The sequence below is a fragment of the Podarcis filfolensis genome, assembly GCF_964270895.1.
Source record: "Podarcis filfolensis genome assembly, chromosome: 5".
Classification (NCBI taxonomy): Eukaryota; Metazoa; Chordata; class Lepidosauria; order Squamata; family Lacertidae; genus Podarcis; species Podarcis filfolensis.
The window spans coordinates 42221219-42243093 of NC_139608.1; the positions used below are offsets into that span (position 1 = coordinate 42221219).

At 40.7% G+C, this 21875-nt stretch overlaps 1 protein-coding gene across 4 annotated transcripts in view; it reads left to right on the forward strand.

Moving 5' to 3' along the window:
- ARMH3 (armadillo like helical domain containing 3) overlaps nucleotides 1–21875 on the forward strand; it is a 122320-nt gene that overhangs the window by 50236 nt on the left and 50209 nt on the right. For all 4 annotated transcript variants that reach the window (XM_083615321.1, XM_083615318.1, XM_083615320.1 and 1 more), the window contains 3 exons: nucleotides 4065–4147; nucleotides 5192–5318; nucleotides 6724–6799. In XM_083615321.1, the coding sequence (XP_083471447.1) occupies nucleotides 4065–4147; nucleotides 5192–5318; nucleotides 6724–6799 (286 nt within the window). The remainder of the gene's footprint in view (nucleotides 1–4064; nucleotides 4148–5191; nucleotides 5319–6723; nucleotides 6800–21875) is intronic.

Sequence of the window (21875 nt, forward strand, 5' to 3'; positions counted from 1 at the left end):
TACTCCACTTTTTTCCTTTGGTTCCTTTTATCCCAGTGAGAGGAAATTGAGGGAGAGTAGTAATCTGGGCAATTAGACAAAATGCCAGTGCTGTCAGTTGTGGACACGGCCTATAACTTTTGTACTGAGCTTCTAGTTTGCTCTTGCTTCCTAGTCTGGGGTACAGGTGGATGTTTTTGGGTCTTTTTTATATTAAGAGTTCAAATGGTAGCAGCCAGAGGAGGAGCCCCTTGAGAATGAATGAAGTACGGAATACATTTTTGTGCCCCTAAGTGGTGTAGTGTTTAGTCTCATGCCTTTCTCTTTCTGTCTCTTTCTTCTTTCTCTCCTGCTGAGTGTTCAGCAGTTGGGAGACCTGAAATTGCTCTCAGTGCTTCAGGGAATGAGGATGCTAGGATATTTTGTGGCAACCTGCGACAATTCAGAAAAGCTGGTGATTTCCGCCCCCTTTGGAGATGCATAGATCACTGAGACTTTGCTGTTCTTTATAGCTGGGGTGTGTGGACGTAGCCAGGATTTATGTTAGGGGGACAGGCTTTATGTGGGGGTGGGTGGGACAGAACCAAGCTATCTACAACACGATTGGTCAATTAAGTATTTTTATTTATTTACTTGATTGGGGTGCGGCAGATGCCACCCCACCCCCCGGCTATACCCATGCTAACCACCAACCTAGATGGCTTTAAAAAGGATTAGACAAATTCACGGAGGAGGAAGGTGTTAACATTATTAGCTATGATGGCTGAGCTGTGCATCCACAGCTGGAGGCAGTAATGCTTCTAAGTACCAATTGCCGGAAACCATAGGAAGGAAGAGTGTTCTTGTGTTCGAATCCTGCTTGCAGGTTTATCACAGGTATCTGGTTCTGTGATAACAGGTTGCTGGACTAGATGGACCTTATCCAGAAGACTTCTTATGTTCTTACGTCCTGCACTGGCTACCTATTCTGAGCCCAGTTCAAGGCTGATGTTGACATACAAAGCCAAACACAGCTTGTGGCCTGATTATCTGAAGGAGCACATCTCCCCCTTGCATGTTGAGATCAGCAGTGGAGACGTTTCTGTCATCCATCACTGGGTGAGGTGCATAGTGTGGTGACATGGAATAGGATCTTCTTGGTGGTAGTGTCCTGTCTCGGCAGTAGTCTTCCCTATGAGGTACATCTGACACCATCATTGTTCCTCTTTTCGTTCCAATTGCAATACATACCATTTTTTCTGGGCTAATATTGGTTGTCCAGTTACTGTACAAATTTTATTTTATGTTACTGTTTCTTGCTTGTTACATATTAGTGTGGTGTTACTGTTGTTTGGGTGGTGTATATTGCATGTTACAGTTTATACTGTATTGCTGTTTTAAGTGTAACCCAAGTGTTCTCCATGCCAGAAGCTAGTAGAAGTAGGATCATTTTAAAATTAGAGTTCAGATTTTCAGGGTAGAGATTTTCAGATTCTCCACTAAAACTGAGCAGTCTGTGAATCAGACCTGCAGATAAACAGCCACAGGCAAATTGCACTTCTACAGACAGTTGTGTGGTGGAGCATTCCATGCGCTTGAGCCAGTGATCTCTGTCTGTGGAATTTCTTAAAGCTGAGCCAATGATCAAAGCATATTATAGCTGCTCATGTGAGAAGTGTCCAGTAAACCACCATCACAAAGACTCAGGGCAGCTGTCTTAGTCCTTAGCAGTGATTGCCTTGGATGGTGACATTCACCATGGAGGCTTAGTTACCTTGGAAACATGTTTTAACTGCATCTCTGCTCTGAAGAACCCATTTGAAGCTACTCTTCTGCCCTGATGCCTCTAAGTACAATATGGGCAGCAGACTCTTTCAAAGCTGGAGGCAGTGTGGCATATAGGGCATGCCCACAGTCCCCAAAGCACAATTCATTACACTAGCAAATGAAGCTATAAACACAAGACTAGGTATTAACACAGAGAAGCATGTTAATAGCATGAGGACAGTGGGTGTGTGCATGTCACTGCAGCGGTGAGCTCATTAGTGCTCTAAATCTGAGGGCAAAATGTTATCTTCTAAATACAAGGATGAAATGTGTAGGTTTTTTAAAAAAGGAATTTGCAAAGAAGTTGTCTTTGGTTGTCATGGTTATATCTGTGATCACTAGACCGAGATGGAAATTGCTTCTCTGCCGTATTTGCTTGATTATGTTTTGGCCTAAGATGAGTTTCTAAACATTTTATCTGTCTTTCTGTGATTAACCTGATGTACACAGACACCTGTAAAATAATACTAGTGTTATTGGATCATGTGGCCCTCACTATCCTTCAGCTGTTTTCAATCATATCCAAAAGATGAGAGAGCCCCCCCTACCCTCAGTGCCATGATTGGTTCTTACTCCTCTCTTGTTCTATCATCTTCCCTGCAGTTATTGACTTGTGGCTGAAATCTGTTCCAAATGGATGAATATACTTTCACATGGGGCAGACTCCTCCCCCCCACCTTATCCTGCTTGTGTTTTTATCCTACTAGTCATATTAACCTGGCCCACCCAATGCCCTCTTGACTAACTCATTAAACCTTCCACAACGTGCCTGATTTTTAACATTGTCTCATGACAGAGGATAATTTCTGAGCATTTCAAGTCTCCAGATCATGGATAGGTAAACTACGGCCCAGGAGCCGGATCCAGCCCAATCGCCTTCTAAATCCGGCCCGTGAACAGTCTGGGAATCAGTGTGTTTTTACATGAGCAGAATGTGTCCTTTTATTTAAAATGCATCTCTGTGTTACTTGTGGGGCCTGCCTGGTGTTTTTACATGAGTAGAATGTGTGCTTTTATTTAGAGTACATCTCTGGGTTATTTTTGGGGCATAGGAATTCGTTCACTCCCCCCCCTCCCATATAGTCCGGCCCCCCACAAAGTCTGAGGGACAGTGGACCGGCCCCCTGCTGAAAAAAAATGCCGACCCTGCTCCAGATAAATGATCAGTTGGCAGTTGGATAATCTTTTGTTCTGGATCCTGCCAGATTGCCTTTGTCTTAAATGGGCTTCCTGTTCTGGGAGTTCTCAGCTAGCGGATTATAGAGCATGTTGCTTTCTTGCACAGTGGTGGTTCTATAAGTAGGAATGCTCTTCATGATAATGTTCCAGCTGTACCTGTAAAATTGGGCTCACAGACTGACATTAAGCCGATCCAGCTAGAAAGTGATGAAGAGCCTTTGACATAAAACTTCTTTGTATGGTTTCCTTACTGGGAAATTTGAGGCTAAGAATTTGATCACAGAACTGCTATATCTACACCTAGCTCCAGAGCAGAAAATTGCTGTCAGTTCACATAATCAGAAGGGGATTCTTTCACTTGCCAAATAAGCTCCAAGTAAAACAGAAGTGCCTGTGTTTGAAAATTGCTTTCTATTGTTACCAGTGATTGTAATAACACTGTCAAGTATATAAATATCTTACCAGTATTCAGAATGCAGCAATTCCTCATAAACCATTCATGAGCCAAACATTTTTCATTTACTAATCTGTCCATTCTCCTTGGGTGACTGTTGATATAAAAGAGGGATGGAGAATCCAGTGGCTAACATTTTCTTCTCTCCAGGCAATACTCCCAAGAGGAATCAAAAGCGACATGTGCCGGCGGGCCCTAAGAAACCTGGCACTCTGTGTAGTATCTACTTGGGTGTCATGCATGCCATTGTAAAACTAGTCAAGCTATTGCAGAGTTGCACTATACCTGCTTCTGCCTTGTGCATCATCAGCACAAATGACAGCTGAGATTGGTTCTCCGTGTCCTGTGCTGTCAGTGTTTGAAACTGAAAGCAGGCAGCTGATTTCCCAGACCCTTGGTGCTACTTAAGGTGCTGACAAGTAGGGGGAGGAAACCCTCTGTGTCAGTTGATTTGAATGGCAACTGACTCAACATGGTATTGAACAGGAAGGATAAATCTGGGACAACAATACATCAGTTTCTGTGCCTGCTTATCTGTGACGGACAGGATTCTAATTAATCAAACACTTTCTTTGAAGACTTTGAGCAAGTATCTGCTTATGATAATGTAGTTGCATTTAAAAAACTCTTTTCGTTCTTTTCTCAGCTCTGATTAATCTTTTGAAGTTTCTCTTGTCCAACGAGACTGTTTTGCTGGCAAAACACAACATCTTTACATTGGCTCTCATGGTGAGTTTCTTTCTGGGGGACAGTGAGAGTTAATAGCACTGAATTTAAAACATAGGAATTAGTGTGGAGCATGCCCACTCAAACACACACACACACAAACCAGATAGTGATCTTATTGGAGCCGTTTTTAGAAGTTCTGTTCTCTATCATGGCATCTCTCTTTTTCTGTGTATCTGGGTTGGGAGCACTTATTTTTGGCTCAAGCTGGAATTGGATTCAATGACTTTTCCTGCTTCTGGATATCTGTTTGGAATGTCAAAGCATTTGGGCAAGGTGTTCAGTGGAAATGTGAAAGAGGGAGGAAAGCCCCTTCATGTGTATGTTATTGACTGTTGTGCTGTGTGACAAATGGATCTGTCACTGCTTTAGGTAACAAGTGGAGTCTGCTCAAACAAACAAATGAAACAGTTGCACCGTATCCCCATCCCCTAACAAGACTGAACATGCTCAGGAATTCAGCCAGCCTGGAACAGGAACCTTGTAGTGGCTTACATGGGAGAGTGGGAGTTCCCCAGCAGGGCTGTATAATGTGAGAGGGCTCAGGTTTGGGCTCGGTTGCTGGATAGGGATGTTCTCGAGAGTGGTGAAAGGAAAATGCCTCCCCCATCACGCCCCACTGCTTTTCTTCCCCTAGCCTAGAAACAGCCCTGTATAGAGCAAGAAAAGGAGGTGTTTTTTTAAACCCTCTCAGGATACTTGCTTCTGCCCCTAAGCTCTGTCCTCTCACTATTAGGCTTTGGCAGACTCTCTTCTTCAGTCCTCCAGTTTCCTTCCCTCCCTCACGGGAATGATGCCTGCTTTCAGTGTTTTGGGTGGCTTATAACCAGTTTTTATTTTTATCCCTAAATTTATCAGGGAAAGAAAAAAGTGGTTTATAATCAATTGAGGTGAAACACTTGTTATCTACAAAACAGTTGTTATCTACAAACACTTGTTATCTACAAAAATTAAGTAATGACTTCTTTATTTTAAATGCTTAGATAACTGCATATATTATATGGTACATTTTTCCTGTAGTAATTCCTATAGCTTTTGTTTTTGAAGGTGGTAAACCTGTTTAACATGTTCATCACTTATGGAGATACCTTCCTTCCGACTCCTAGCAGCTATGATGAGCTATACTATGAAATCATCAGAATGCACCAGAGTTTTGATAACCTGTATTCTATGGGTGAGTAGTGTTGGATGACTTGGTTTGCTGTTGACAAAATACACAGATATGACAGATAAACTGTGTGGGTGTGAGAGAGAGCAATTGTGTACGATGCCTGATCAGCATGTGTGCTCACTGTGTGGCTGTCAGTTACCACATGGATGTGAAATAATCCTGTTCAAAAAGGATAAAGGTTCCTTGTTCTTGGCAAAGGACATTTTGAAAGCGACTCTTCAGGAGCAGACATGCAGAAACGATGCTGTTTGGGTATAGAATTGCCATCTGGTTCACCTGTGTATACATGAAAGTGTGTTTGTTTGCTATTGCCAGGCATATAATATTTAAATGGTAGCAAGGCGCACGGTGCCCTCATTTAGAGTGAGCCAGCCTGCCGTGCGCAGAGAGTTCCCAGCTGGGAAAATATGCCTTAGTCTCAGGTCAGAGAGCAAGCGCACCCCCCAGAGCCAATCAGCAGCAGGAGTTGGTGTTGTAAACAAGAGGTGAAAAAAGCATTTGATGGATGCACAACAAGGAACCCACTGTACAGAACAGGGAGCACGTAGGCCTGCTAGCATCCACAGAACCAGGTCAATGCCTCAGAAGCAGTTGGAAAACAACCCCCCCCCCACAATACCCTTTTTAAAATAGTGCAGCAAACAGTCTAGATCTGTAAATGATGTTTTTGGGTGGGGGAGTGAAGGTGCAGAGAGATGCAGTGAAATGCTGTAGAGCAAATACTTAGTAGGGAGGCAGAATGAAGGGGAGGAAGGAATGCTGGCAGGGAAACATAACCAAGGAATTATATGAATGCACTTAACTCTGAGTAACACTTTAGAAGGGCTGCATATAAAGGGCCAGCCCTCCCTGCCTCCTGTTGCTTTCCTCTCTGGCAAGCATATAATAAGGGTTAAATGGTCATTCATAAAAGGGACGTAGTTGATCCACTCACACAGCATGATAATGTTAGAACAGTTACATAAAACTCTTAGAATAGCCTCTTCCAATAAATATCGATAATAACTTTAAAACAAAAAATTGAATGTACATGCGTATTCAAAGTGAGAACAAATAAAAGGAAAAATGTGTTTTCCCATATTGTTTCTGCTGTATGCTGAACAGTGGAGGCAATAAGCTTCTTAATAGTTTTGTTTATATGTTGAGCAGTGTAGAAGCAGCCCAGTGAAGTTCCAGGAAGGTTCCTTAGGTTGGGATGTGTTTTCGAAGTCTTATCCTCCTTCTTATACCACATGCACCTTCTTTACTTGTGGTGGTGGTCACATTTGGATGATGCCTGTACTTCATCTAAGATTATTTATATTTTTCTAATAATTTGTTTAGTTATTTGATTGCCTTGGAAAATGTTGTACTGTTGTCAGAATAGGTGCCATAGAATGTAACCTTCCTTTAATCTTTTTTCTTTCAGTTTTGAGGCTATCTACCAACGCTGGCCAGTGGAAGGAGCCAGCCAGCAAGGTGACACATGCATTGGTCAACATACGGTAAGAAAAGGAAAGTTTTTGTTACTCATTTGTGCATTCTTGTTTTTATTCCCAGAACACTTCATTTTTTGTTGCAGTATAGCATGCTGGTTGGTTTCTCAGCCAGGATATTGGGGTGGGGTGGGATATAAACCTGAAAGAGTCTTGTAGCACCTTGCTCCCCCCAAAGAAAGTGCTATGTTGCCTAGTTTGCTGAACATGTTCCCACTTCAGCAGTGATTGCTTTTGTAAACTTAGGGGGTACAACAACTTGTTTGTTCTTTAAAACGGGTTAAGGTATGAGTTTCAAAATACATTGTTTTCTAGGAGTAAGATGTAGACTTACTTTGGATAGTCAGAGGCAAGGTGTAAGTATTTGAATGCATCTTTTGCAATACTCTTTGCTGTTCCCAGAAGTTCCACTTTTTAAAGCTATGAGCAAGTGCCTATGAGCTCATCCTCATAATATCCCTGTGGAATGATACATGATTCTGCTGGTAGGGGGGGCTGATTGGCTAATGGGCTTTCCTCCATACTGAGGCTCTTACATCTCATGGGGCTTACAGGGGCTGCTGGAATCAATAGTGGCTGGCATGGTGGGTGATGACCTTGGGAGCCTGTCCCCAAGGTAATATTTAAAATGAAAGATTGGAATAAAAACCAATACTTAAAAGCAGATTATGGCCTGAAGAGTATTCCTTTCTCAAGGGGCATGCAAACAACTAATTGCTAGAGCCTGCAATGCATCTTTCTTGAGAGGCTGTTTGAGAATTTGTGTCCCTTGCCTTTTCGTTCAGCAGCGGCTACTGCTGAAGACTGGAGACTAGCCAGGTTGGGAGAGAAGTTACTTTTAAATGTTTGGGGGTTGTGTAACTGGAAGTTTAAAACTGAACAGCCCATGATTCACTAAGAAGTACCAAATCTTCCCCCTTGAGTTCCCTAAGAGCTAGTCATTTGTGTCAGGGTAAGAAGGATTAGAAAGTCAGGCACAGAAGTCATGCTTCCCCTGTGACACAAAACTTACCTTTGTTGTGGTGTCTCCAGTTTCTTTGCTCAGGAAGACAGCATGTGGAAAACAAACTCCCTCCAGGCATTTTCCAAGTAATTTTATGTGTCTGTAAACCACCATTAAAGATTCTCTCTGCAGGCCTGTGAGTTTCATGTCCTTATATATAGGTTCTGCAAGATTTACTCTGCTGCGCTCTTTATTTTTCATGAACAGAGTTAAATGAAGCTCTTGGGGACTGATAATGCTCTAAATGTACCAGCTGAACAGGCAGTCATAGGTAGGGGGTTGCTATCTAAAATGCCATAGAAGATTGAGCCTGCCCTTGGCATGGTCTGAATCTTTTGGGCGGGGGCGGGCGGGGACTGCTTAGAAAAGTCTCTAGAATTGAGAGTAGAAACAAAGTGAATTATGCTTGCAAATTGGAGGGATGTGACTGGAGAACAGTCTGGCTGTTATTTCCTCTGCAGGCTCCTTGACAATTATTTACTATAATTGATCTTCTTGGAAAATAAGAAAACAGCCACTAGACTGTATTAGCAGTTTTGCAAAGAGAACGATCCTGCAAACCTTTTTGGTGTTAGACTGTTTGCCCAACTAATACTTAAGGCTGCAGTCTTAAACCTGTTTATGTGGGAGTAAGCACCACTGAATTCAATAAGACTTACTTTTGAGTAGACAGTTAGGATTGCTCTGCAGATCCATTCCTTGCATTCCACATCTATAAACTTGCATGTAAAACTAAATTAACTTGAATGAGAAATAGTTTCTTACTGATGAATTTCTTACCTGGCAGGCATTGATTCATTATATGTAGTTTTGAGAGGTTAGTTTGCTAAACTATGATAAGTGGCATACTCTTCCCTATTAACTTGTGGGTTTTAGTTTTGACCCACAACTGTTTTGATGGAGGCAGCCTGAAATTGCATTTTAAAGTACTTAATTTTTTACTGTTGGAGCATTATGCAGATATGTCGTAGTTGGCTTGTTTAGGGCTTTCTTAAATTTGTCTCTTCATTTGGAGGTAGTGATGGTAGTTCTGTTCTTCCCTCATTTTCACTCTGGAGATAGATGTTAAAGCAACATGATATTGCATGGGAGGTGTTGGCTTTACAAATCTTTCCTTGTTCATAATTTTCACCTGCCTCTCTCTGCCTGGACGTGCAGATGCTGAGAGTTGTCCAGGGACTAGGACCCTGGGCAGGCAGACAGCATTGATAGCACTTGTTGCCCCAGGTGTGAAGCAACTGCAGGGACAGCTATATAAAGCTTGCCTGCCTTGTGGGTGGGGCTGCCATAAAGGGGCAGCACCAAAGGGAATTGTCCCTTTCGGGGTGGCACTTTGGGGGTTTGGAACGAGGGCATGGGCCAGCCTACTTGTGGTAAGATCAATGTTTTTAAGGGGGATGGGGATGTTTTAAATTGTTTAATTGTTAAGGATATTTTTAATAGTTTGTATACATTAATATTGTTAATGTTTAAATTAATTTTATTGGGATTTTTTGTTTTTTATATTGTAATCTTACGTTTGTGTAATGTAAAGTAGCCTGTGTGTAATTGTGTAATTGTGTGTAACTGTGTAATTCCCTGATACCTATGGGTATAGGGCAGTATACAAATTTAATTAATAATAATAATTTTTTTGATCCATTTGCTGAAACAGTTGTGGCTTTATAGTTGAGACTTGCAGATGATGTGCAATCTTATGAGATCAGTGTGTAGCATAACATGATTTGAAGACAGTTTTCATTTAGACTTAACAAAGGTTGATCATCCTGTTGTATTCATTGGTGCTGAGATACCATCAGTATGCAACGGATATGCATATTTTACCCCCAACCTCTTTGCTTCTGTGGTGCAAAGAGGGTAGAGCTTTTCTTTGACTTACTGTGACTTTTCCTGATCTGTTCACAGGAGGGTAAAGTTCTGCTCTTGTTTCAGAGTGCTTTAGACTATAGAGTCCAGGTTGGTTGCATAGGCCAATATATAGCTTCTTTTTATTTGCTCAGCTTATTTTGGATGGCTGATTCATTTTCCGTCATTTTTATGCTTCTTTTAAAAATAGAAATAGAATGCAATTTTCCTCTGTTTTACAAATGGATTTTGTGCTAGTGGGAGCCATTTGGCCATAGGATACGGTTAGTTTTTTGTAGTACATCATTTGAGGAATTCTTCAGTTTAAAAAAGGAAAGAAAATTAATTTCAGAATGTTTTTCTAGTGTAATGCAGGGGATCATTTTATTCTAAATCACTTAAGGGCAAGAGAAGTCATATTAGTGATACCCAAGCTCTGTTGGAGATCTTTTAGTAATCTGGTCCTTGTTGATTGCTCAGCATTTTTCCACTTTTTCTCATATGATACCTTTTGTGCTTGCATGTTTTATTTTTTTGTTCAAGGTCTTACATTTTGAGTACTATTTTACACCAGATGTTTGTTTTCAAATGATTTTGAGGCAAAATGCCCTTCTCCTTACCTTCCACTTTGTTTGTGCCATTGGTTTAGTTTAGCTGATTCCAGTATTAAGTAGCCTGTAGTGCATTTTTGTTTGAACTTTTGATTTTCCAAATCTCACTAGCAAAGTAAATGGCTCAGTAAAAGAAGAAATATCTTTAACACACCACCACCTGTGCACCCCTAACACTGAGATTTCACTAGACATTGTCCATAGACTTTCAATACTATCCTTATAGTCACAGAGGCTAGAAGCTTGCTTTTAAAAAAGATTTAAAAATCTATCATTTTCAGGAAGTTGAATCCTCTTCCCAGAACTCATGTCTCCTTCTGCATAGCATGATTGTGGAATATATTTCCCTCTGTCAAAATGGCAAACCTGGCAATGTCCAGTCACCCTTGATTGTTGCAGAATTTACCATATTTTCAAGTTGCATGTATCATGTGGTAGTTTCCCATGTAAAGCGACTGGCTGCATTGGTTGAGGTGCTCAGCTGTAAGGTCGATAGCTGGAAAGCTGACCTTCACTTCCGTAAGGAAATAAGCAGCTTTCCAGGCGATCAATTTTTCCAGGCTAATGAGCCCCTTTACATTAACATCTTGCAGGTTTGCATTTAATGAGACTTTTATTAATGCAGGGTTTGAAGGGACATCCTCTGATTGCTTACTAAGTGATGGAGGTGGCGCCTGAATCATTGTATTCTTTTAATAGACTTTCTTCTGATCAGTAATTTTCTCAAGGTGAATAAATAGATTAACCCCATGATTAATAGATTCAATTGCTCCATTATCCGTAATGCAGTGACATCATTTAAGGTCTTTTTTCCCCACTGAAACATTTTGAAATTGGCTAGTGAAGTCTTTGCTATGCTACCTAGGCTAATAGATCTTTGATGTTTCATTTGGGTAATTGTGTTTCTTCTGGTGCTGTCCATTGTGGTGTCTCTGCCTCAGTGCTGCTGTTTGCTTTATTATCTCAGAATGCAGAGTTGCTCTGCTGTAGTTGCCCTTGTTAGTCCTCTTCTAATACACGAGGCCCTGCTGCGTTCAGCATTGTCACGAGAGTGATTAGTGAGGTGTGGCTGCTGTTAGAACATAATTTCTGCATGTGTATATAATGGATATGCTAGCTGTCGGGTTGTGTTGGCAGTAGTAGGCCTGTAATTTTTTGAAGTTTAAGTGATTTAATATTCAGGTGATTTCTCTTACAGAATTTGAGAGTTGATCATATTATAGTTGGGCTCAGGTGCTTGATGAATGCAAGTCAAACTTCTAGGTTGTTCACATGATGAAACACAGGGAGGCTGAAAGGGCTACCCTAGGATATCCATTATTATCCCAGCCTGTTCACTGTATATGTACCAGTTCAGAGACCTCATACTTGAAAGAAAGAAAAGGTCTTGCTGTTAAACATTTTCCAGATAGCACAAGAACTGTTCTCATTTGGGGTCCAAACCTAATCCAGTGCAGGATGTGAAACTATTGGTATTGTTAAGGGTTTCCTTTCTGCCAGAGTGTTTTTTCCCCACTTGTCCATTCAAATTACTTTGGTGTCCTGGGAATATGGAGTGTATGTGTCTGCCTGTTTCTGTGGATAGCAGTGTCCTATACTGCCACATTGCATAAATGGGCACATTTAAAGCTAGATTTTCCCTTTCACCTTCTTATACACCTTTTTCCTTAGGTGCCTTTTGGCTTCATCAACACTGATTGTTATGCCCCCATAATAAACTCCATCTAGTTGCAGTATAATGACTCCGTTTATATTGTTCACTGAGGTGCGTTTAACAGTAATGACCTTTGGCATACTGTCACCGCTAATCTAGCTTGGTTGATCTCAAATTGCAGGATAACAAAGAGCAGCCAAGTGGCTAAAAATGCAGTCCTAGTTGTTGTTGGGTTTATCGCTGAGATCTGGAATAGGTTCTAAAATGCAGTTGCAGGAATAGGATAGCGATGTTTTTTTCCTCTCAGATGGAACGGTTTCACATAGATTCTCTCTCTCCCCCCCCCCCTTTTGGACGTTGTACAATGGGGTATGACATGGGAAGGAGAAGAAAGGAGGCAGGAGGGGAAAGTAGCAACAGGCTCTTGAGGGGAACGGAGAGGTAGCAATTTTGAGAGGCTGCTTGGAGTGCCTCATGAAATGTGGCTAATGCATTTCATAGAGAGAGAAAATATAGTGCTTTCTCCCTCTGCATTTCTTTTAAGTGAAACATGGTATATGTGTATTGCCTTAGGCATATTGCACAGTTGGTGTAAGAGGCATTTTGTGAGCTGCTTTTGATGCTGAATATATTTCATTGGTTAAAAATTCCTTTGTAATATCTTTCTGCAACCCCCTGTAACTTTCTTAGCTACGGAAGCAAATTAAAGTGAGTTTTTGGCATGGTGTGGGGGTGGGGGTGCAATGTGAGGCACAGAAAAGTTACATGTTTCTCTTTTGCACATATAAATGGCAAGACCAGAGATAGGGAGCCCTGACTTCCCAGCCCTTTTCTCCCCCCTGATAGCTTTTTTAATAGGTATCTTTCAAAGATTCATTCCTTCTGCATATCAACACTTCATGAAGTGGCAAAAATATCTGACCAAAAAATTGTTTGTTGTTATTCTACATCTTGTGTCTCCTTTTTTATTTTTAAGGATGTCTGCTTCCACAAAGGTGTGTGGATACTGTGGGAATTGGTGTTAATATAATATATTGGGTTTCTGTTATGGCAGCTGTTCTGCCCTGTGCAGAGCTAACTCTCCTAATTACATAGTTATGCAATCACAAGCAGGCTGTGAACATTTGAAGCTCCTCTTATATTGAGGTGATGTGACTACTCTGCCTGTGTCTGTCGACCCTGACAGTAGCTTTCCTCCCCAAGTTCAGATACAACTTTCTCCACTAGAGCACAAATTCTTACTACTGCTCTGAACAACATTTATGGACAAAAATGGTTTCAAACCAGTCCCAAACTCTGGTGTCAACTTTCAGCTAAGCAGGAAGCCTGGTTATTCTTTTTTTGAAAAAAAATAATTTATTTTGCAAATAAATTTATTTTGCAAATAACAGATGGAAAGAGAGAGACAAAGAGATAGAAACATTGCCAGCTGACATTAACAATATTCCATCAATCCTAACTTAAAACATAAAGGCTTAAACATACAAGGATTCCTTGTGTCCAAATAGGTTCCAAAATCAGATGGATGCTTACAAGCCATGCAATGGAACATAGAAAAGCCAGTGGGAACTTCAGACCACTGAATAGTGGAAAGTCCAGCGTTTATCTTTCCAGACTTGCAATATAAGTTTCTTAGCCACCATAAGGATTTGTGAAATCCACTTTTGTTGTCCACCTGTTCATCCTCTGACTGTAGTGCTATAATTTAAGAGTGTCTGAACACCCACAGATATAAAGGATTTTTCCAGAACAGAGTTAAGATGAACAATAATTTCTGAGCAGCAAGAAAACATCCTGGGACATATTATACCTCAAAGAAGTGTTTTAGCATTACATTGCCAGCAAAAGAACTAGCCTGTTTTTTTCTGATAAAGGCATGCTGTGGAGTCCAATGTACTTGGAACACCAATGTTTGCTGAATAAATTTCAATTTTAAATCTAACAAAACAATACATATAGATGCTAAAGCAACTTTCCATCAATTGAACTGAATGAAACACTCTAAATCTATATTCCATGCATCTCTTAAGTTCCTGAACATCAATTTACAGCATTCCAATAAAATTTTATAAACCATTATTATGAGTTTAGCTTTCTGTGCAGATCCAATTATTTGAGGCACTCAAAGCTGATGGCCCATAAATTGACTCTAAAAGGTGCTGCAGTTGGATAATATTGCCCTTCAGGTCTAGTGGGTTAGTGGTGTCTGCACCACAAAACTGAAAATGACAACAGTTCTCCATCTGATCCTATTAACTGGTCTAACATATACAGTGGTATCTCAGGTTAAGTACTTAATTCGTTCCAGAGGTCCATACTTAACCTGAAACTGTTCTTAACCTGAAGCACCACTTTAGCTAATGGGGCCTTCTGCTGCTGCCGCGCCGCCGGAGCACGATTTCTTTTCTCATCCTGAAGCAAAGTTCTTAATCTGAGGTAATATTTCTGGGTTAGCGGAGTCTGTAACCTGAAGCATATGTAACCTGAAGCGTATGTAACCCGAGGTACCACTGTACATCCCACTATCAACCCCTTCTACAAAAATGAGGTTAATCTAGCTGTCCTTAACCACTGTTAGTGTTGATGCAGACATAACATTGAATTGAATTGAAGGGCAGGCAAGAATTTATGCTCCAAAATGGCAGGGAAGGAGGAAGGAGATAATTTGGGTGTATGGTTCCCCATTTCCCCCCGACACAGCTCCTTTTGACTGAAATAAAATTCTGCCTTTAGCTGGGGACTTGAGCATCAAGAGCAGATGGGCTCCAAAGGAAGAGCAATCTTTTTTCCAAGCCAGTTGGACTAATGATTTTAAACGGGGTAGCTGAAGAAATAAAGCGGAAGGCAATATGCTTTGATGTATCCATGCAAAACCTGTGGAGCTACCACCTGTTCTTTCAGCTAATCTCTCAGAACAGTGCAGCTTCACGTGTAACTTCTCAGCGGAAGCAACCTGAAACCCTGTTTTTTTCTTCTTCTCGGCATATTTTACAGTTAGTATTTACATAAGAGGTAATATTTCTAGAAACTCAATCCTGCATTATGTGGCTTTATTATTAATTATTTATATAGTGCATTGCATATGCAAAAGCCTGCTCAGTACTTTTTCTTGTTTGTTTGTACACTTCTAAGGTAGGTGGTCTAAGGTAGGCGGTGGTAGTTTCTGCTGTATAAATGAGAAATTGAACCCATATGTAGGACTTGTAAGATTTGCATTGTGTATTAACAAAACCTTCATTCAGCGATCTGTATAACATGCCTAGTTGTGTTATTTGCCTTCATTTGCACCATTCCACTATCAGTTGTGTGGTGGAGCAGGGAGTTGTGCAGGAGGCTGAACTTTACCCTCACCCACTTCCACTAGAATCTTTTTCACCAATTCCTCCTTTTGATTTCACCAAGCATGGCTCATATATTTAAAACTAATCTTTGCAATTTTTAAGGACTAGAAACTTGCTTTTCTAAAAGAATTGCTTTTTATTGCTTTTATTTATTAAATTTATATACAACCTTACATCCAAGGATCACAGGGTGGTTTACAGTGTAAAAAATACAAAACTGAGATTCTTAATAAGTCAAATTCTTCGCCAACTGCCATGTTTTAACATGTTTATACATAAAGATGGGTGAATCAGCATATTTCTAGTACATGTCAGCTTCACATGTATGCAGTCATAGGTCAATTTCATCCTGTCCCCCCCCACCCCCCCGGTTTAAATAGAAATGCACAAGACAATCATGTATAGCTTGTATGCATTTTATACATTTTCACCTGCATTACACATTGAATTTTCCTGCAAAAATGCATTTTGAGTCTCATTTTGGGAACCAAAGCTATATTGGAAAAATTGGAGCAGTGCATAATCTGATTGATAGCTGCATTTCATCCACATATAACTGACCAACTAATGACCAACAAATCAGATCATTTCACTTTAAAATCTAATTCAAATGAATTTCTCTTCCTTCCTTACTTGTCCATAACATTACTGTTTTGATAGTTGCTCTAACTATGCTTGATATGCTGTCCAGAATATATATACCTCTGAATTCTAAAATTATCATGACTTTGCCTCTTTTGGATGTGAGATTGTCTCTAATCTAGAGACGAGGAACCTTTTTTCTACTAAGGGCCATTGACTCACAGGAAGTAAAAAAAAGGGAAAGGTTCCATGTTAATTAATTGAAGGACGGATTGACCCCCTCCCCCCAGTGGGTCAATGCTTGAAGAACACCTTTGAAATTCAGGTTTGCTGTTAGTTGCCTGATCCACAACTTCTGAACATCTGAATGGCTTGGGCCATTTAAAATGTGTTTGTGGGAATATGATGTAATGTGTTGGAATGGGTAATAGGGAAGTGGGGATGATGTGAGAATGAATCAATATTTCCCACAAAGAAAACAAGCATATGCCTGAATCCAAAAGAATGTACAGCTTTGAGCTTGTAATTGTTGAAGAACAGGCTTTTTGGCAAACTTGTTCTGCGACCAAAAGGGCTTTGAAAATTGCTTTGTGATGTGCATTTGGGAAGTACTGTTCAAAGAGACACAAATTCCACTGGTACACTCTTGTTTTTAACTTATATTTACATATCTAATTAAATGCTTAAATGCATCTAAGACTAAACCTATATCTCAGAATTCAGATCTTGTCTTGGGAGTCTTTCAGTGTCTGCTAGAAGTCGTTCTGTTTTCTCTGTTGAAGAACTGTGGTATTTCCCCCAGGATCGTTCTTAATGGAGTTCAAAGTCAGTCAAATTCATCCCCAAGGATCCCCATGATTTCATGTCTCTCTCCTCCCTCCATTCAGTGATATCACTCCTGTCATGCTGTGCTCAGCAGGTTTATATGCTGCCTATGGCTCAGATAAATGTTTGTAAATTAAGAAGAACCTCTTGGAGTAGAAGTCTCAGAGGAAATAGGATCAATCTGAATGTATTGATGAAGGATCTCTGGAAATGTAAAAGTCCAAATGTTCGGGGCATATAGAAACAGGGATTGCAATTAGAGATTTATTTAGTACATTATTAGTCTGAGGTTTTAACTGGAGACTCCTAGACCTACATCAAATACTGGTCATTTTTTTGCTTGTTGTTACTAATTAGCATGGTCAAAGCTATAATTATTCATTACCCAAAATTATTGCCATTGGAAAAAATTATTGAGTACCATTATTTGAACAAGTGGCAACAACCAGTGCAGATGGTTCTGCTGTCTATCAGATTACCCAATAATTTGGATGATAGCTTCCCTTTCTGCTGGTTGGCTTCTTTCCACATGTCTCCCTGGAAGAATAACAACTACAGTCGGATGTTAGGCCTGTTTTACACTAGCTTTTGCTGTGTGTGTCAAAAAACTTCATGAGGCACTCCACTTTGAATGCCATTAACAAATGTAATCATTCTATGATTTTTCTGCTCATAGCCAGATAAATCATCTGCCAAATTTCCCAGAGCCTCTTGTTGGTTGAGATGTAAGTGGAGGCTGATACCCATTACAAGAGGAGGGGAATCATGAGGTGGTGGCTTTTCCTTTTGACAAGGCAAGGCAGTTTTCCAAAAGCCACCTTACCAGGGTAATATACTATCCCCTGCTTCTCTCTCACACCTGGTTTCTTCTAAGATGGTATGAGTATGGCATAGTTGAAGGATAATGGCAGAAGACAAATGGCAGCCTGATCCTATGCAGGTTTACTAAATTCACTGGGCTTACTCCCAAATAAGGGTGCACAGTCCGTCCTGCAGTCTTTGGAAGTCTCTCTGTTCTATCTAGGTAGATAAGAATGCTGGAAGAAATGAGAAAGTAAAGAGGAAACCCACTTCTTCCTTAGTACTCTGCAACTTATTTCATGGGGATTAGCCATTTTAGAGTGGTTTCCAGAAATGTATGTATTGCTAAACATGACTGGAACCGCTTCTTAATCTTATTCCAGCAAAACCGAGTCTCCTGACTCAATATGAAAACTTTCCATGTTTAGGGAGTTCTCCCGCCATATGTTCTTACTGTGTGGTTTCAGCACGAGGCCAGGAAGTACGGAGGCAAAAGCTCATTTGATCTCCACAATACCCACATACCACCAGCTCCTATGGAAAGCAGCTGAACACGATCTTATCATATTCCTGTTGCTGTCTGCCTGGGTTTTATGTATGCCTGAATAAATACATTTTCGCTTTCCAACTGGCTTTGAACGTCTTGATTCAAAGATTGACTTTCATAGAGAGGTTTTAATTGCAACCCCCTCCCTGTGCACCAGTAAGAACCAAGCAGTTTCTTCCTTTTGTTGCTTAAATGGAAAGGAACAGCAAACATAATTGTTTTACTCCTGGTACCCTGAGACTTGTGTTTATTGAATAACAGACACTCCGGTATCCAATAATGTTTTAATTAATAGGTGATAAAATTGGGGTGTGGGCTGATTTTGCTGAAGAAACAGATTTGCAGTTTTGATTTTTCCCCCCTTTAGGACTGAATCAGCTCATTAAGTACATCTGCTCATTAAGGTAACAAAGGGCCTACCTTGATTGCCAACAGAAAACAGTGATTATAGTGACTGGCAGAGCTCCAGTCCCTGAGATGAACAAGAAGATTAGAGGAAGGAAATGGGCCAGAGATAAAAGCAAAGATTACAGTCCCATGTACTCAAGAGGACATTGCAGAATGCAAAGAGAAGATGGCTTTCTAGTTAGATGTGTAGGCTTGGGTGCCGATCATTCAAGGAATGCCAGTCGGCACAACAGGGAATAATTTGTCACCAAAACACTGGCTGCAAGGAAAGGGAATGCAAATTAAATGAGTCACCAAATGAATGTTTTCTTTTCAGTTGTTAAAGGTGCCTCATAAGCCAAGTACCTGTCTGTCTGCAAATGCCAGCCTATGGGGATAGAAAAGTTTGGCTGAGCTAGTTCCTGTCCCCTGGGAGTTAATGCCACCTTATGAGGTACTCAAGAATAGAAAGCAATGTTTTCCCTAAAGCCTGTACCTATGGAGACTGGAGAACACACTCTGGGTTCAAAGGGCCACCCACTGCCTTGCAGTTCTGCTTGGCAAACAGAAGTTCTCTTTGCCAGTAGTGGGGTGGGCATGTGTTAAGTCATGGTGTGTTACCTTTAGCAATGCTAATTGGAACAAAAGAGGCCTGTTAGATGTTAAAGCTGCTGCTGCGCATGGAAACAGGTGTCATATAGAAGTCCAAAAGGGCAAGGTATGTGTTGCTTTCAGTAATGTGTCCTTTGTGCTCTGATATATTTTTTGCACCAGGGACTGATGTTTCTTCAACAAGCTGAAATTCTGTATGAAAATGAAGGCTTTTTTGTCATAAGACTTATATTGTCTGTGATCCATCAGAAGGAGTCTGAGCCGCAGGGCACTAGTGACACCCCTGTTGGACATTTTTCCTAAGAAATTATGAAAGCTCAAAAAAGGTGTTTTTCTCGCTGTTGATTAATGATTAATTAGACCAGTGCCACCATTTTGTGTATTAATTACAGTCATTATTTTCTTCCTCATTAGTTAAGAGGTTTCCTTGGTTGTTTGGGAGATGCTAGAGAGTACCTGCTGTCTTCACAGAGCTAAGGAAATATCAGTGTACATCCAGACCTCCTAATATCAGGTTTATTGAACTGTAAGGAGGATATTTATTAGGTGAAATTAGAAATCCTGCTATGCTTGGAGGAAATAGAGTTGGTGCTGTGGACTCTAAGGGACAGTAAAGGCAGTAAACAAGGACTAATGATATTGCTTAGGCTCGGAATAAGGGGAAATGTACTGCCTGTACCTGAAGGGTTTCCTACTGGGTAAATTAATCCAATACGTGTGTGTGTGCGTGCGCGTGCGTGTTCGCGTGGGCACTGAGATGTGTAGGCGATAGAATACACATGATGTGTTTTGCATGTTAACCTTTGTGGAGTCTCCAAGGCTTTCAAAGAAACAGGTTGTTATTAATGCATATGCAAAACAGAGGTAAAAGGTAAGAGAAGTGGTGGCACTGTGGTGTAAACCACTGAGACTCTTGGGCTTGCCGATCAGTAGGTCGGCACATTGAATTCGTGCATGAGGTGAGCGTCTGTTGCTCTGTCTAAGCTTCTGCCAACCTAGCAGTTTGAATGAGTACCAGTGCAAGTAGATAAATAGGTACCACTGCAGTGGGAAGGTAAAAAGCATTTCTGTATGCTCTGGTTTCCGTCATGGTGTTCTGTCACACCAGAAGCAGTTTAGTCATGCAGGCCACATGACCCAGAAAGCTGTCTGTGGACAAACACCGGCTCCCTCTACCTGAAGCGAGATGAGCGCCACACCCCATAGTCGCCTTTGACTGGACTTAACCATCCAGTGATCCTCTGCCTTTTTAAAATGCAAAGCAAAAGTAGCTTTTATTTATACACATTCTCCCTTAATTAATTATTTAAGAGCTTGCTTGTGATTTTGTGCCTTAGTTGATCTCCCCCACCCCCACTTTGGATTATGAACTTTCTGCATTAACTTTTCATAGTCATCTGAGTCGAGCCAGTCTGATGCAGGTGTGCTCTTTCAGTTTTTCAGGGCAGCGTGCCTACCATATGCTGGTCATGATTGTTCTAATTGTTTAGCATTTGAAATACTTTTGTTGCCTTTCAGTTTGCCCAGAGATAATTGCTGGCAGGAGAAAGTCATGCTTTCATAGCATGTGTCTCCTCTTGTAGCTTCTGCACTGTCAGAAACAGTCAGCTGCAGCCATTTAGGAAGTGTGTGAACCAGAAGGCCAGAATGGGGTAACTTACTAAATTTAACCCTGAGCTGAAATCAGATTTGAAACATTTGATCCTTTTTTGTTTGGATCTCTCCTTGTCGAAGTAAGAACAGTGAGACCTCACTTTCCCTCTGCACATTGTGTTCTGTGCAATATTGTGTTCTTGCACCTGGCTGCTGTACCTCAAAATTAGGGATTGCACGTTGAAAGCTAATTCATGCCACCATAAAGAGATGCCAGTTTACAAATGCTTTAAGTTTCTGGGGTTTTGATTGAAATTAGTGGCATATTTTCTGCCACTTTGAGAAACTGGTAAGACTACCTGTAGGGAATTTGGGAGGTGCTGCTGTACAATTCACATTCATATCCCATTTAAAAGGTGGTTTTGCAACCCTAAGGGTCAGTAATCTATGAGTGTTCAGGGTGATGACAAGATGATAAATTCCTGGGGTCTGTTAGACTTCTGAGCCAGCCCAAGGTGATGATTTCTGATTTTGATTTATCGGAAATGTAAGAGGGAGTGGTTACTGTTAAAATCGTGAACAGATGAAAGGTCCCTCTTTTATGCTAGTGATTTTTCTCTCCCACCTTCATTTTTAATTTATTTTCATTTGCTTCACTGATAACCCTTGGGGTCCCTTCCAATTCTATGATTGTTATAGCCATGTGTGAAAACATTACTTAGTGAAATATAAATTTTTAAAAGCGGGCTATTTGCAAATAGCTTTTTGTAGTTATTTTTAAAAGTTCAGTGAATAAAAAGCTAAATGCAGAAGAAAAACTGGAGCAGTTGCCTCATTCTGCCTCTTATCGATGAGCTTGTCAGCATGTTGGGTCTTGTGGATGAGCTCCAGCTTTGAAGCGTAGTCATTTATGAGAGAAAATTAGCCTGAGTATGATTAATGCTGTGCCTGACAATCTGACAGGGAGCTCCCTGTTGACTAGCAACAGTAATTCTGCATTTCCTCCTATGAAAGATTCATCCATGACTGAAAGACCAAGCACAGTTCACATACAGCACTAAGCCCAAATCATAAGTTAACTGCAAGTTGTCCCATAAATGCTCAAACACACCATGTATCGTTTTTCTAAAGCTTTGACTGGTTTCCATCTGCTCTTGCTCTCTATCTTTGTAGCTTGATGAGCCTGGTTTTGGTGATCAAACAAACTGTGGTTAGAAAAGGTGATGGAATTCATGTAACACTAAACTGTAGTTAAAACAAACTATGATTTTAAGCCGGCAACAA